The 16,336-nt window shown below is 37.0% G+C and overlaps 1 protein-coding gene across 5 annotated transcripts in view; it reads right to left on the reverse strand.

Moving 5' to 3' along the window:
- FOXJ3 (forkhead box J3) overlaps positions 1-16,336 on the reverse strand; it is a 124,404-nt gene that overhangs the window by 27,725 nt on the left and 80,343 nt on the right. For 4 of the 5 annotated variants that reach the window (XM_069479801.1, XM_069479803.1, XM_069479799.1 and 1 more), the window contains one exon: positions 1,634-1,735. The exons of the other annotated variant lie outside the window; for it this stretch is intronic. In XM_069479801.1, coding sequence (XP_069335902.1) covers positions 1,634-1,735 — 102 coding nt within the window. The remainder of the gene's footprint in view (positions 1-1,633; positions 1,736-16,336) is intronic. 5 annotated transcript variants of the gene reach the window in all.

The raw sequence follows: 16,336 nt of genomic DNA on the forward strand, positions 1-16,336 counted from the left end.
TCCAGTTTTTGTCTCCCTAGATCACTGACTGTTCTAAGCTACTGTGCTCTATTTAGCCCCTATGACATGCACTGGTAATTGGGAAATGTACCAAAGGAAAATTTATAGAGCTTATCTCAATGTGTTTCCCGTTTTTCTGGGATTTTGGCTCCTGAACTTCTGATTATCTTAGTCTTCAATACCTCCCCCTTCGTTTTTACTGGGGGTGAGGTATCCAGTGTTTTATACAAATAGGTGGAAGGGTTAGTCTAATACTAGCTAAACTCCAGCTCCTTTGACATCCACATTATTTGTTCATAAAGTCCCAGCATTACTGTTTCCTAACTGTTTCCTAATAACCACAATTGTCCATGTTTAGGCCCCCAGCATCTCTTAGACTACTGCAAAGAGTAGTATTAGATATTTCTGATTCTCACCCTTCTACTTCACCAGAAATTATTATCTAGTTGGGCACCTTTAGAAATAACTTTTAAAAGTACAGATTTCTGGGCCCTATTCACAGGATAGAGTAACTCATTTTGGTAGGACTGCAATGGAATCCTGCGAAAACCACCACCACCGCCAAACACACACACAAACACACACACACACACACACACACACACTCCTTCCCTCTCTAAGTGACCGTGATGTAATCATTCCACAGCTTGCTATGTGGGAAAAATCATTACTCTAAACCTCAGCTGCCAGTTTCCTTTCTAAACTGGAAATCTGATTATGTCACTCTGATTAAAATCTGTCTTATGTTTATCCATTACCTTTCTACAAATAAAAGGATCCTGTGAGTACTATATTAGTGCAATGGTGCATGTGCTTGTACTTGTGTGTGTGCATGAGAAGTGAGAGAGTGAAAGCCTGAGAGAAGGAGAGAGGAAAAAAGGGTTTTGAAAGCCAGAGGCAGAAAATGGGAACAAGATTGAATCTGAGCATGAATATGAAGGATATTTGGCTTTGAAGTTCTCACAGTATAGTACAGGAGGAAACAGGGGCACAAAACTGAATTCGTGAACCTCCCAGAGCCTTTTTAAGGTTTTATGATGAAAGATTAAGAAATTACCTTGTAATGAAGAGACATCTGTATCACACTAGGTATCTACTGACTTGTCACAAAGGTTTGACTCGAACATCAAAAAAAAAAAAAAAATGCAGCAGACTATCATGTACTGTTTCTGGGTATGTTCCTAGACTTGAATATCATGAAAATAGGTAGACCACCATTCCAATCAACCCCACAATGCTGACCAAATTATTTATTTTACTGGTCTGTTGACTCCCCAGAAACTGATAATCTTTTTTCAACCACATATTTGGAGGACTAATCAAAAACTTTAAAACAAACTGATTGCATAAAATGTTAGCTCAGAAATTCTATCAATGGGAACTGACAGAGTCAAGAATTTAAATTAGTACAGAGCTTATAAATAAGCATGTTCCAATTTCCCCCAAGAAATATTTTCTTCTAATTTGTGCATACCTCAAAACACTCTGGATTCAGCTTTCAAGCTGCCATGTATAAAGTAGTCAAATTTACATCATCTTTAAACTTGATCATATAGAACTCTATTGTTACTATAAAGGCAAATTAAATGTATTACTCAATGACATTTCAAAATGTTTAAAAAAATAAAATTACTTTGTTAGTCACAGTGTTGATTGCCAGAGTTGGAGAGGCACTTCCCGAAATAATACACTCCATTCCCAAAGAATCTGAATCTATGCTATATGGAGTTGAGGCCTAAAATACAAGAACAAAATAAATAATTATTAGCTTATATATCCAGCAACTTTAATGCAGTTTGAAGGGATTTCATCAAATTCTCCAACATCCAGTTTTGTGCTCTGTTTCTGAAAACGAACTTGTTATTGAAATCTCTTCTACTGTATTTTAGTATGCTATTGACCTGATATCACAAAGTCCATTGGTATGACTACTCCCCAGCAACTCTTTTAATTGACTGCACTTGACAAAAATTATAGATAAATTTCTGTAGTGGAAACTGTTTATAGTCCCATAATACCCACTTTTCTTTTTTCCCTTTTAGTAACAGAACTCTACAGTTATCTACTCAATGGCTGCTGAGCTACAGGCTACCTTTCCAGATTCAACTGCAGCTAGATGTGGCCATGTGACTAAGGTGTGGACAATGGGATATGAGGAAGAGTAATGTGTGAAACTTCTGGGTCACATCTTTGAAAGAACTTGTTTGCCCACCACTTGATCTTTCCCTCTTATTGCAGGCTAGAAGGCAGATATAGTGGTGGTGATCTTGCTTAACCATAAAGATGCAGGTAATACCCTAGGAAAATACTGGAAAAACAAGATTAGGAGGAACCTGGACATCTGAATGACCTTGTAAACACAGCTGTTGATCCCTTTAATCCACCTATCAGCTTGGATTTTTACCTGAGAGAGAAATAAATCTCTCTAGTTTAACCCAGTTATAGATTTTTTCTTTTTTTTGAGACAGAGTCTCACTCTGTTGCCCAGGCTAGAGTGCAGTGGCATCAGCCTCACAGCAACCTCAAACTCCTGGGCTCAAGCGATCCTCCTGCCTCAGCCTCCTGAGTAGCTGGGACTACAGGCATGTGCCACCATGCCCGGCTAATTTTTTCTATATATATTTTTAGATGTCCATATAATTTCTTTCTATTTTTTTAGTAGAGACAGGGTCTCGCTCTTGCTCAGGCTGGTCTCAAACTCCTGAGCTCAAATGATCCACCCACCTCAGCCTCCCAGAGTGCTAGGATTACAGGCGTGAGCCACCGCGCCTGGCCTAGATTTTTTTAATTGACATTTATTTTTTTATTGATACATATTAGGTGTACATATTTTGGGGGTACATGTGATAATTACATATATTCATATAATTAAATCAGGGTAATTAGGAGACCCCTCACCTTAAATATCTATCTTTTCTTTATGCTAAAAACATTCAAATTATTTTCTTCTAGCTATTTTGAAATGCATAATCAATTAGTGTTAATTACCATCACCTTACTGATCTATCAAACACCAGGTCTTATTTTTTCTAAGTGCATATCTGTACCCACTAATCAACCTCTCTTCATTCCCCCTCCCCCCCTACTCACTCTTCCTAGCCTCTGGTAACCACCAATCTACTCTCTATCTTCATGAGATCTACTTTTATAGTTCTCATATATAAGTGAGAACATGTGATACCTGTCTTTCTGTGCTTGTCAGTCAGTTATAGTTTTATTTTTCTTCCTATATTAGAACTGAACAATATCCTAAATACATTTTCATATGCATTGTTTATAGAGTTAACAGGGTGTCAAAAACAATATAGGTTTTCTGCATTTAGAATTTTGAATATATACATTGTGACAACTCACCTCTCTCTCTCAAGAGATAGTTTTTATTGCTTTGGTAAGCCCTCAAAAGTTCAACTTCAATGATAAAAGTTAAAGAAGGGGCAACATCAATAATTTGTGGCTATGATGCTAGTTCCATATATATTTCTTCTCTGGCAAAAATATATTTGTCCCACATAGATCTTAATTGAACATGCATTTTCAAAAGATCCTACTAGATGGGCAAAAGAGCAATTTCACTGAGACACATTTCTGAGATTAATCTATCACTTAATCCCTCAGCATTTCTTTCATCGGATGACCTAATCAACCTAGGGTTAGAGAACAGGAATCCTGATTGAAATTAAAAAAAAAAAAAAGACAAGACCACAGCTACCACTTCAAGCTAAAATCCAGCACTTAGGTGCTGGGTACACATTGGCAATGAGGTGAAAATGGAAAAGGGGTTCAGAAATAGAAGTGGAAGAGCTACAAAAACAACTCTGTCTATGCCTCAATTTTGGTGCCAGCCAACTTAGCTTTATCTAAATTAACACAGAGGATTACTTTGGAAAGCTGCAAATCTAATGGTTCCCTAACTCAACTCAGTCATTTCAGTTCTGACTACTGGTTCACTAATTCTTACTCTTTTTTTTCCCCTTGAGACAGTCTCACTCTGTCACCCCGGGTAGAGTGCCGTAGTGTCAGCCTAGCTCATAGCAACCTCAAACTTCTGGGCTCAAGCCATCCTCTTGCCTCAGCCTCCTGAGTGGCTGGGACTACAAGTGTGTGCCAGGACGTCAGGCTAATTTTTCTATTTTTAGTATACAGGGTCTCACTTTTGCTCAGGCTAGTCTCAAACTCCTGAGCTTGAACAATCCTCCCATCTCGGCCTCCCAGAGTGCTAGGATTACGAGCCATTGTGCCTGGCCTCTAATCCTTACTCTTACCCACTGGTAGGAAGAGGGGAAGCCTGTGTTGTGTGATTTCATGGAACTTACTCAACCCTTCTGCTTATTTCCTCATCCCTAAAAACAGGATTATTCCACTTCCTCTGGAGTTTATTAAGGACACCAATGAAATGATTTCTATAAAGCACTTTGCATGGTAATTGAAACACACAATAAATGCTTGCTACTATGATGACCACTAGAACACACATGCTACTGATGCAAAAGATCTTCTGATACAAAGAAATACTCATCCTCAACAAAATACTTGCAAAGCCGTGTTCAACAGTACATTAAAAGAATCATTCACCATGATCAAGTGGGATTTATCCCCAGGATGCAAGCTTGGTTCAATATACATGTATCAATAAATGTAATTCACCATATTAACAGAATGAAAGGTAAAAACCATATGATCACCTCAATAGATGTAGAAAAAGCATTTAATAAATTCAACATCCTTTCATGATAAAAGCTCTCAATAAATTAGGTATAGAAGCAACATTCCTCACACAATTAAAGACACATATGACAAGCCCACAGCTAATATCATACTCAGTGGTGAAAAGCTGAAAGCTTTTCATCCAAGATCAGGAACAAGACAAGAACGCCCACTCTCACCACTTCTATTCAACACAATACTAAAAGGCCTAGCTAAAGCTATCAGACAACAGCAGAAATTGTTCCTTGACTAGTGATTGGGTTATGTCCCAATAAACCCGTCATAAATTAAAAATACTATAAGATGAAAAGACATTTCATGCACCTAACCTACCAAACATCATAGCTTAGCCTAGCCTAGCCTAGCCTACCTTGTATGTGCTCAGAACACTTACATGGGCGAAGCCGTCTAACACAAAGCTTACTTTATAACAAAGTGTTGGCCGGGCGCGGTGGCTCACGCCTGTAATCCTAGCACTCTGGGAGGCCGAGGTGGGCGGATCGTTTGAGCTCAGGAGTTCGAGACCAGCCTGAGCAAGAGCGAGACCCCATCTCTACTAAAAATAGAAAGAAATTATATGGACAGCTAAAAATATATATAGAAAAAATTAGCCGGGCATGGTGGCACATGCCTGTAGTCCCAGCTACTCGGGAGGCCGAGACAGGAGGATCGCTTGAGCTCAGGAGTTTGAGGTTGCTGTGAGCTAGGCTAACGCCACGGCACTCACTCTAGCCTGGGCAACAGAGTGAGACTCTGTCTCAAAAAAAAAAAAAAAAAAACAAAGTGTTGAATATCTCATGTAATTTACTGAATACTATACTGAAAGTGAAAAACAGAATGGTTGTACAGGTATTTGAAGTATAGTTTCTACTGAATGCATATTGCTTCTGCAACACTGTAAAGTCAAAAATTCCTAAGGAGAACCACCGTAAGTTCAGGACTGTCTGTAAAAGGTATCCAAATAGGAAAAGATGAAGTGAAATTCCCTGTGTTTGTTGATGACATGACCTTATACATAGAAAATCCTAAAGACGCCACCAAAAACTGTCAGAACTGATATACAAATTCAGTAAAGTTGCAGAATACAAGATCAACTTATAAAAATCAGTAGTATTTCTATACATCGGCAATGAACTATTAAAAAAAGAAATTAAGAAAACAACCCCACTTATAAGAGCATCAAAAAAATACTTAGGAATAAATCTAACCAAAAATGTGAAATATCTGTATGCTAAAAACCATAAAACATTGGTTAAAGAAACTAATAACACAAATAAATGGAACGATGTCCCATGTTCATGGATTGAAATAAATATTGCCGAAATATCCATACTACCCAAAGTGATCTATAGATTCAATGCCATCCCTATCAAAATTCCAATGTCATCCTTCACAAAAATACAAAAAATTTCTAAAATTCACATAGAACCACAAAAGACTTTGAATAGCCAAAGCAATCTTGACCCAAAAAAACAAAGTTGGAGGCACCACTCCACAGGATTTCAAAATATGTTAAAATGCTATAGTAATCAAAACAGCATGGTACTGGTATAAAAACTGACACATCGACCAATAAATAGTATAGAGAGCCCAAAAATAAATTCACATATTTTAGGTCAATTAATTTTCAGCAAAGGTGCCAAGAACATACAATGGAGAACAGACAGTCTCTACAATAATTGGTGCTGAGAAAACTGTATAGCCACATACGGAAGAATGAAAATGGACCTTTATCTCACCCCGTATATAAGAAGCAACTCAAAATGGATTAAAGACTTACACATAAGACTTGAAACTATAAAACTACTAAAAGAAAACATGGGGGAAAAGCCCCTTGACACTGGTTTGGGCAGTGATTTCTTGAATGTGATCCCAAAAGTACAGGCAATAAAAGCAAAAATAGATAAATGAGACTGCATCAAACTAAAAAGCTTCTGCACAGCAAAAGAAACAACAGAATGAAGCGATAACCCACAGATTGGGAGAAAATATACACATACCATCCATGAGATAAGGTACTAGCATCCAAAATATACTAAGAACTCAATCGACTCAATAACAAGAAAATAAATAACCATATTTAAGAAGGAAGCTGGGCATAGTTGCTCACAGGTGTAATCCCAGCACTTTGGGAGGCTGAGGCAGGAAGATTACTTGAGGTCAGGAGTTTGAGATCAGCCTGGGGAACATAGCAAGCCTTTATCTCTACAAAAAATAAGGAAAAAATTAGCCAGGCACAGTGGCAAGTACCTATAATCCCAGCTACTTGAGAGGCTGAGGCAGGAGGATTGCTTGAGCCCAAGAGTTTGAGGCTGCAGTGAGCTATGATCCTGGCTCTGCACTCCAACCTGGACAAAGCAAGACCCTGTCTCAAAATATTAAAAATAATAAATAAATAAATAAATAAATAAAAAGAATGGGCAAAGGACCTAATAGACATTTCTCAAAAGAAGACATACAAATGGCCAAGAGATATATGAATCTCTAGTCATAAGAGAAATGCAAATTAAAATCATAATGAGGTATTATTACCTCACACCTTTTAGATTGGTTATTATCAAAAAGATGAAAGGTAAGTGTCAGCAAGGATGTGGAGCAAAGGAAACCCTTATACACTGTTGGTGGTATTTCAACTTAAGTAATACAGCCATTTTGGAAAACACGATGGTGGTTCCTCAAGAAACTAAAAATAGACTTACCGTATGATCCAGCAATCTCACTACTGGGTATATACCCAAAGAAATTAAAATCTGTATGTTGAAGAGATGTCTGCACTCCCATGTTCACTGCAGCATCATTCACAATAGCCAAGTATATAGAAACAACTTAAGTATCATCAATGGATGAATGGATGAAAAAAATGTGGTATATACATACAATGGAATATTATTCAGCCTTAAAAAACAAACAAACAAAAAACCCTAGGAAGTTCTATAATTTGTGGCAACATAAATGCCTAAAAGGCATTATGTTCAATGAAATAAGCCAGGCAGAGAGAGACAATTACTGTATGATCTCACTTATATGTGGAGTCTAAAAAAGCCAAACTCAAAACAGAGAGTGGAATGGTTGGTTACCAAAGGTGAAGATGGAGAAAGAGAAGACAATGGGTACAAAGTTTCAGTTCGAGAGGAAGAATAGGTTCTGGTGCTCTATTGCACAGCATGCTGACTATAGTTAATAATAATGTATTGGATATTTCAAAATAGGCAAGAGAGGGTTTTAAATGTTCTCGCCACAAATAAATGATAAATATTTGAGGTGTAACTAATTAGCCTGATTTAATCATTGCACAGTGTATACATGTATTAAAAGATCACACTATAGCCATAAATGCATACAATTATTATTTGTCAACAAAAAAATAAAATAAAAACAAAGGAATACTCAATGGAGATTAATAAGAAAGGTGACAGCTTTGATATGAGGCACTGTATTCCCACACAGTCAGATTCACAGCTTTAGCAATCATAAGTTAATAAACTAAAAAAAAATACATTTGGATAACTTATTACTGCATCCATAAACCCAAATTCTGGGCAAAGACAGTATCAATGAATCTAACCAGAAGGCACCATTGCCAGTGACCCTGTGAAAGGTCCCTTCTGGAGTTCCCTTTTACCCATGTCAAAATCATACCCATTCAAGTTTCACTTCCAGTATGGCAGTGTGATGCCGTTACAGACCAATCTTATGCTGATAGCAACTACAAACTATTTTGGTAGGAAAAAACAGTTACCCGAGGAATCTGAAGAGTAAATATAACTGGCAGACTGTGGAGAGAAGCCAAAACTTGGAAAGACCAGCCTGTTACTGGGTTTCTTGTTTTGTTACATCTTTGCCCCAAGGTTGGGCAGTAGGTGTAGAGTATGGACAGCGAAAGCTGTCATTTTGTCAGGAAGAGCCAGGGAAAAGTTAACACAGTCAGCCACCAGAGAGAGAAGGGAATCCCATAGGGCATAAAGTTGAAAAAGGTCCCATAATCCCGAGTATGAAACAACACAAAAGTATCAGGCTGACCCCTGAACCACACATATACAGATTTGCATCAAAGCAGAGGCTTAAAAAATCAAACTGAAATTGGAACCACTGCTCACAGAAGGTAAAAGAGCAAGCTTACAGTTTGAGTGTAACACAATTAACTGCCAGCTAAAATTAAAATATCAATATTCTATAGAAGATTATTAGAGAAGCAAGGTCTATAAAAACTTAACATTCACAATGTCTAGGATATAATCCAAAATCACCTGACATACAAGTAACAGGAAAATGCAGCCCATTCTCAGGAGAAAAGGCAAACTACAGATGCCCACTCCAAGAAGACTGAACTGTTGGAAATATGAGACAAGGATTTTAAAGTTAACTATTAATATTATAATTATGGCTCAGTGAAATAAAATAAAAAACACTTGAATAAAAATATAATAAAAGAAATTTCAGTAGAGAAATAAAAAGTACAAAAAGAACAAAATCAAAATTTTAGAACCAAAAAATACAATAGCCAAAAAACCCCAAAGTATCAATAGATGGGCCTATTATTAAAATGGAGATGAAAGAGGAAAGAATCTGTGAACACTGATCAATATCCAATCTAAGGCCGAGCACGGTGGCTCACGCCTGTAATCCTAGCACTCTGGGAGGCCGAGGCAGGTAGATCGCTCAAGGTCAGGAGTTCGAGACCAGCCTGAGCAAGAGTGAGACCCTGTCTCTACTAAAAATAGAAAGAAATTATCTGGCCAACTAAAAATATATACAGAAAAAATTAGCCAGGCATGGTGGTGCATGCCTGTAGTCCCAGCTACTCGGGAGGCTGAGGCAGGAGGATCGCTTAAGCACAGGAGTTTGAGGTTACTGTGAGCTAGGCTGATGCCACAGCACTCACTCTAGCCCGGCAACAGAGTAAGACTCTGTCTCAAAAAAAAAAAAAAAAAAAAATCCAATCTAGAAAAAAACAACAATAAAAAATTGATGAAAAAAAGAACAGAGCCTCAGAAAGCTATGGGACAATCTCAAAAAGGTCTAATGTATACCTGTGATTTCGAGAAAGAGAGAAACCAGCAGAAAAAATATGGAAGAAATGATTACTAAAAACTTTGGAAATTCAGTGAAAGACAAATTTACAAATTCAAGAATTTCAGTGAGCCCCAATAAGGATAAACTGAAAGAAAACCATACTTAAGTACATCATAATCAAACTCTTGATGACAAAGATAGAAAAAAGCCAGAGAAAAACAACATATCAATTCAGGGGAACATCCACTGGGGAAAAAACTGCGGATTTCTCATCAGAAATGATGAAGGTCATAAGGCAGTGAACATCTTCAAAGTGCTAAAAGCAAAAACACTGCCAACCTAGACTGTATAACTAATGAAAATATTCTCCAAGAATGAAGGTAAAATAAAGACATTTTCAGAAAAAGAAAAACTAAGTGAATTTGTTGCCAGGTGACCTGCACTGTAAGAAGGTTCTTTAGGCAGAAGGGAAATTACTATATAGTAGAGAAAAAACTTGGACCTTGAGGAATGAATTAAAGCACCAGAAATGGTACACATCTAGGTAAATATAAAAGATCATTGTTTTCCTTTTAAGTTTTAAAAAATCACATATGACTATTTAAGGCAAAAGTTATAGCACTGTTTTTGACTTTTACAACATATACTTACATAATACGTATTACAACTATGAGGAATAGTGAAGGAAGGGGCAAACATGCCTTCCCTCACTATATGGTTGGGAGATTTCTACATTTTATGTGAAGTGGTACAGTAGTAACTCTGAGTAGACTGCAAAAGGTTAGGGATGTATACTGAAATCTCTAGATATAAATAAAGAAGAATAGTTAAAAAGCTAATAGATAAATTAAAATGAAATACTAAAATATATCCAAAAAATCTAAAAGAGGGCAGGAAGAGGGGAAAGAGATGAACTAAAACCACAGAGGTCAAACAGAAAACAAAATGTAGACCTAAATCAACCATATTAACGATTTCATTAAATGGTAAATGATCCAGTGAAAAGGCAGAGATTGTCACAGAGGCTAAAAAAAAGACCGGGAATCAGCTAAATGCAGCCACAACTTCAAATATTAATATACAGATACAGGGGGAGGGAGGAGAAAGGAAAGGGACAGGAAAACTGTCTCTATTTGCAGATGATATAATTGTTTATACATATAGAAAATCCCAAGGCATCTTCAAACAACTATTATTATAGAACCAGCAAGATTATAGGACATAAGATTAATACACAAAAATTAATTACATTTTTATATACTAGCACAAACTATATATATATAAAATGTTATTCTGGGTAGAATGATGAAATCTTGTGCCATCCCACCCCCCATACCATCTATGTGAGTCATCCCTTTGTCTATCATATCCATGCTGTATACACTACCAGCCCATTAGTCTCTTAGTAGCCTTCTTGGTTATCAGATCGACTGTTGCAGTTATCATTCTATTTTATTAGTTATTGTTGTTAGTATCTTACTGTGCCTAATTTATAAACTAAACTTTATCACAGGTATGTATGTATAGGAAAAAACATAGTATATATAGGGTTCGAGACTATCCAGTTTCAGGCATCCACTAGGAGTCTTGGACTGTATCCACCCCCTTGGATAAGTGGGGACTACTACACCATTTCCCCTAAATCTTGTACTTAATAAAAATGACACCTCATAACTTTATAACATAACTTGGCTTTGCTCATAATTTTACTATCTTCTTACACAGTAAACAAAACAGAGGAACTTTAGATCCTTAAATGTTGCTAAAACATAACACAATCTAATGTTTAGGTTTTGGGGGGGTTTTTTAAGAATTTTCAGTTCCTACCACTGGAAGCCCCTATCCTCACCGCCAGCTTTAAAATATCCAGAAATTTTACACTTCTAACAGGTACATTATTTCCTACTCATAACTCTTTCAAAGTCTCTTACCTTATGCTAAGCATGTTAATAGAAACACAGTAAATATTTAACCTCACCACCCATATGCAATAGTCACATTCAGTATTTCAACTTCTTCTATGACAGTGCTGAATTTGTCACTTATATTTTTTAACTCTGAATGTGGCACTTAGGCAAACACTAAGCAGTGACCAGAAAAGATTCTTTCAATTTTACAAGACAATATACTCTAAAAGATACACCTTCAGTCTACTAATTTAAGAGGAACAGTTGTGCCCATACACAACTTGCGCGCGCGTGCACACACACACACACACACACACACACACAAAAGGTGTCTTTTAAGGATTTTTGGGTTGGGAGTCCAATTTAAGAAACAGGTCAAATGCTATGAAAATCCAGGAGGCTGTGAAGGAAAAAACAAAAATAAGAGGAACACAAAGGATCTGAAAACACATTCCACCAAGAGAATACAAAAAGAAAACATATGTGGCAAACACTGTCAGACCCTCCCATTTCTCCTCTGCATTCATTTCCACACACCTCAAGTCTGCTTACAACAAATTTGCAATTCCCTGCTTGAGGGTTTTTCTGATTAGGATCTAATGCTTTGGCTTTGTGCAGGGCAGGTCAGAAGTGCTGAAAAGCTAATATTCCTAGAAGCATCATTCAGCAAGGGAAAAGAGTTGATGGATAAATAACCCACTCATTGCCCAACAGTTCTGAACTGCCTCCCAGAGTCCCCAGTGTGACTGAGCTGTTTGGTGTTCACTGATAACTGCTTTGATAATGCACACTTTACTGACTTTTACCCTGACCTGTCTCGCCCCACTTTCGAAGGATCAAGCCTCCAGGAGATAAACTACCTGTGCTCAATTCCTTATCTACTTCTGAGGAAACACAAACCATGGCAGACATACTTTCTTTTCTCAAAAGAAAAGTCTAGCATAGATACAAAATTTTCCTTTAACACAATAGTTCTTGAACTTTTTGGTCTCAGGACCACTTTGCACTATTAAAAAATATTGAGGATCCCAAAGAGCTCTTATTTATATAATTTATTATATCTATTGATATTTACCTATTAGAAATTAAAATAGATATTTAATATTTATTAATTCATTTAGAATCAATAATAAACACTATATGTTAAAAAATATTATTTTATATGAAAAATATATTCTCCAAAACAAAAAAGTTAGTGAGAAGAATGGCTTTAATTTATATATTTTTTAATTGCTTTAATGTTTGGCCTTATAGAAGATAGCTGGATTATCATGTCTGCCTATGGCCTTCAATCTATGGCAAAATCACAGGTCATGCAGCTCCTGGAAAACTTGTGAGATAATGAATTGAAAAGACAAAGAACATCTCAGCATTATGAACATAGTTTTGAAAGCATGTACTCCCTGAAACAGCCTCACACATTGAGAACCACTGCTTTAGCATAATAGGTTCCTATAAGCAAAGAATAACATTAGAAAATAGCCAAGACACAACATTTAATTTAAAAGGGGGGAAGGGTGGAAATCAAACAATGAACAGAGAATATGATTCTGATTATTAACATGATAAAAGAGACAAACTACACTGGTGATCTGGAGCACTCATGTTTCAAGGCATTTCTTTAACAAAGAATTACCTAAGACATGTCTTCCCTCTTCTACTCCTAGACACCAATTCCCTTGGAATAGTTTAATTGCTTGCCAGTCTTCAAAACACTCCACAGATAATATCCAACCAATTTTGCTTTTTTCTATCCTAAGCAGCTTCCAGTGGACAAGAGTACTTTTCATTAATAAGCAAACAATATATCCTTTGGCTGAAATGAACAAGCAAGGCCAAATTAAAAAGCAAAATGCAAAAAGGTCAAAGAGAATATTTATTTATTAATTAATATAAAAACAAACTAATAAGGACTGGAAAAGTGAAAAATAAGAAATCACTGCCGGGCCGGGCGTGGTGGCTCATGCCTGTAATCCTAGCACTCTGGGAGGCTGAGGCGGGCAGATCGCTTGAGCTCAGGAGTTCGAGACCAGCCTGAGCAACAGCGAGATCCCGTCTCTACTAATAATAGAAAGAAATTATCTGGCCAACTAAAAATATATATAGAAAAAATTAGCCGGGCATGGTGGTGCATGCCTGTAGTCCCAGCTACTCGGGAGGCTGAGGCAGGAGGATCGCTTAAGCCCAGGAGTTTGAGGTTGCTGTTAGCTAGGCTGATGCTACAGCACTCTAGCCCAGGCAACAGAGTGAAACTCTGTCTCAAAAAAAAAAAAAAAGAAAGAAAGAAAGAAATCACTGCCTTTCTGGGACTTCATGCTCAGCCATACTGACCTGTGGACACCGTGCACTTTGGGGGTACTCTTTTTTACCACCAGGTTTTCACACTCCCAATCCTACTCATCTATCCTATCAGGCCTCTATTGAACATCACTTCTTCAAAGGAACCTTTCCTGACTCCTAGACTAAGTTATGCCTCTCTGCCATATGGCCCCACAGTTTTCAAGGCCCTTACCTTACAGTGACCACATAATTTATCATCCAAATGCTATTTTGAGAATGAATGCGGAACTAGTAGTTATGCTGAGACAATAAACACGAGGAATGTACTGTCATTCTACCTATCAGTTTATCTTCCCTGCTTAAGTAAGAGCTTCATGAGCAGAGGGTATGAGTCTATATTGTTTAACAACTGTTCCCCCAACACTTAGCTCAGTGCTCAGAACATGAAAGGTACGTTCTGACCTCTCGCTCTCAATAACTGGCGTGAGTTTTTATAATGCCAATTAACTTCAAAAAGGAAAATCTTATCCAGACAAAATGAACTACTGTGTTTCCTCCCAAATCCCAATGCTTCTCTATTCCACACCTTTAATCATGACCTGTTGTCTTATGTTTATTCATGTCTCCTCCTCCTCCCTGAACACCCTCCTCCATCAGAATATAAACTTCACGAGAGCAGAAGATGTCTGTTTTATTCATTGCTGTTTTCTCAGGACCTAGAACAGTGCCTGCTCACCACAGACACTTAACATTCAATATGTGCTCAATGAATGCTGTCCTCTCTACCTTGCCCTGCCTATCTCCACCTAAAAACCAAGTCACATAACCTATGAAGCCTTCTCAGATAGTACCAGTAAGAAATAATCTCTCTTCCTCCGTACACAATATTTTATATCTTTCTTAAAATACCTTCTGTACTTTACCTTGTGCTAAAATTATGTGTCTTATCATATCTCATTCTTCTTGGTATGCCCCTCAGCATCCTAGCACCATGTCTGGTACATAGTATCTACAGAACAAAGATCTGTCAGAGTAAACTGAAAAAATAATAATATTACATACAATTATGGGTATATACAGTATTCAGAAACCTGATACCATGCTAGTTTTCTAGAGAATCTTCTCATTCATGTATATATCCGTACCCCAGGCCATTACCATTACAATTCCATCTACTCAGCATCTTCCTCTTGCAATGGGTATTTTGTCAAGAGTAAGTATCTTTCTTAATTGTTTTGATTCATTTCTCAAAACTATAGGTTGTGAAATAAAAGTAAAGTCCTTGATCCTATGCTTTTAGGTTTTCTGCCCAAACAGTGGTGGGCAACCTGTGGCCTTCTGGATCCTTGACTGCATTTTGACTGAATTCAAATTTTACAAAAGACATCCTTTTATTAAAAGGGGCATGGCAGAGAAAGACGAAGCTTTTTTGGCCTCCTTTGGTGCCTTAAAAAAAAAAAAATCTTGAAATCAGAAGGCTGTAAGTTCCCCCAACTCCCGCAGGCACTATAGTTAAAAGGATCATCAATTATGCTCACCTGTACGTCTTGCATACCAGTCAATCACGCATGCTGTTTTCTCCAAGTGGAATTATTTTTTATTTTCTACACAAAAAGCAGTTACACTTCTGCATCAAAATTCTAAGTCTTACTCCTCTTCCTGGAGGCCTTCCCAGGCCTCTGTTTTGACTCACTTTAGTTGGTCTAACAAATTAATTATTTAGTACTTGCTCTGTCATTTATAATCACATTTATGTTACTTAATTATATATGTTTGAATTAAATGTAGGGAATTTTTTTTTAAATCAAGGACAAAAGAATATGCATATATGAAAAGAAATTTGACTCAGTGTTGAAGTCTTCAGCATAGCAAATACTAGTGGCACAACAGTGTAGTTGTACACAGCACAGACTCTGAAGGCAGACCACCTGTGTTCAAATTCTGGCTTTGGTACTTATTAGTAACCTCAGACAACTTATTTAACATCCATGTTCATCGGCAGTTTCATCATTTTGAGTTATTAAAAAAAATTAGATGAGTAAATATGCATAAAATCCTTTAAAAAGCATCTGGCACATAAACTCAATATAATTTCCTATTATTAGTATTGCTGCTACTACTACTACCATTATTGTTGTTATTATGCTGTTAGGACCGCAATCCTCTTACTTTTACAGCTGAGGACAATGAAGCTCAAAAAATTTAACAACTTGCCAAAAGTCACAAGAACTAGTAAGTGGTAATGCCAGAAGAGAAACACAGGACTCCTATAGAAGAATCCATCCATCTCACCACTTTATTCAACATTTTTTCAATATCTTGAAAAACACTGAAACTTTATTCAATATTTTTTCAGGTTTTCAGGACCATTATATGATGAAGAAACAGTGGTAAGAAGATGAAAGAAATTTTTAAAAGGAAAAAGACATTAA

Source organism: Eulemur rufifrons, chromosome 8 (assembly GCF_041146395.1).
Source record: "Eulemur rufifrons isolate Redbay chromosome 8, OSU_ERuf_1, whole genome shotgun sequence".
NCBI lineage: Eukaryota > Metazoa > Chordata > Mammalia > Primates > Lemuridae > Eulemur > Eulemur rufifrons.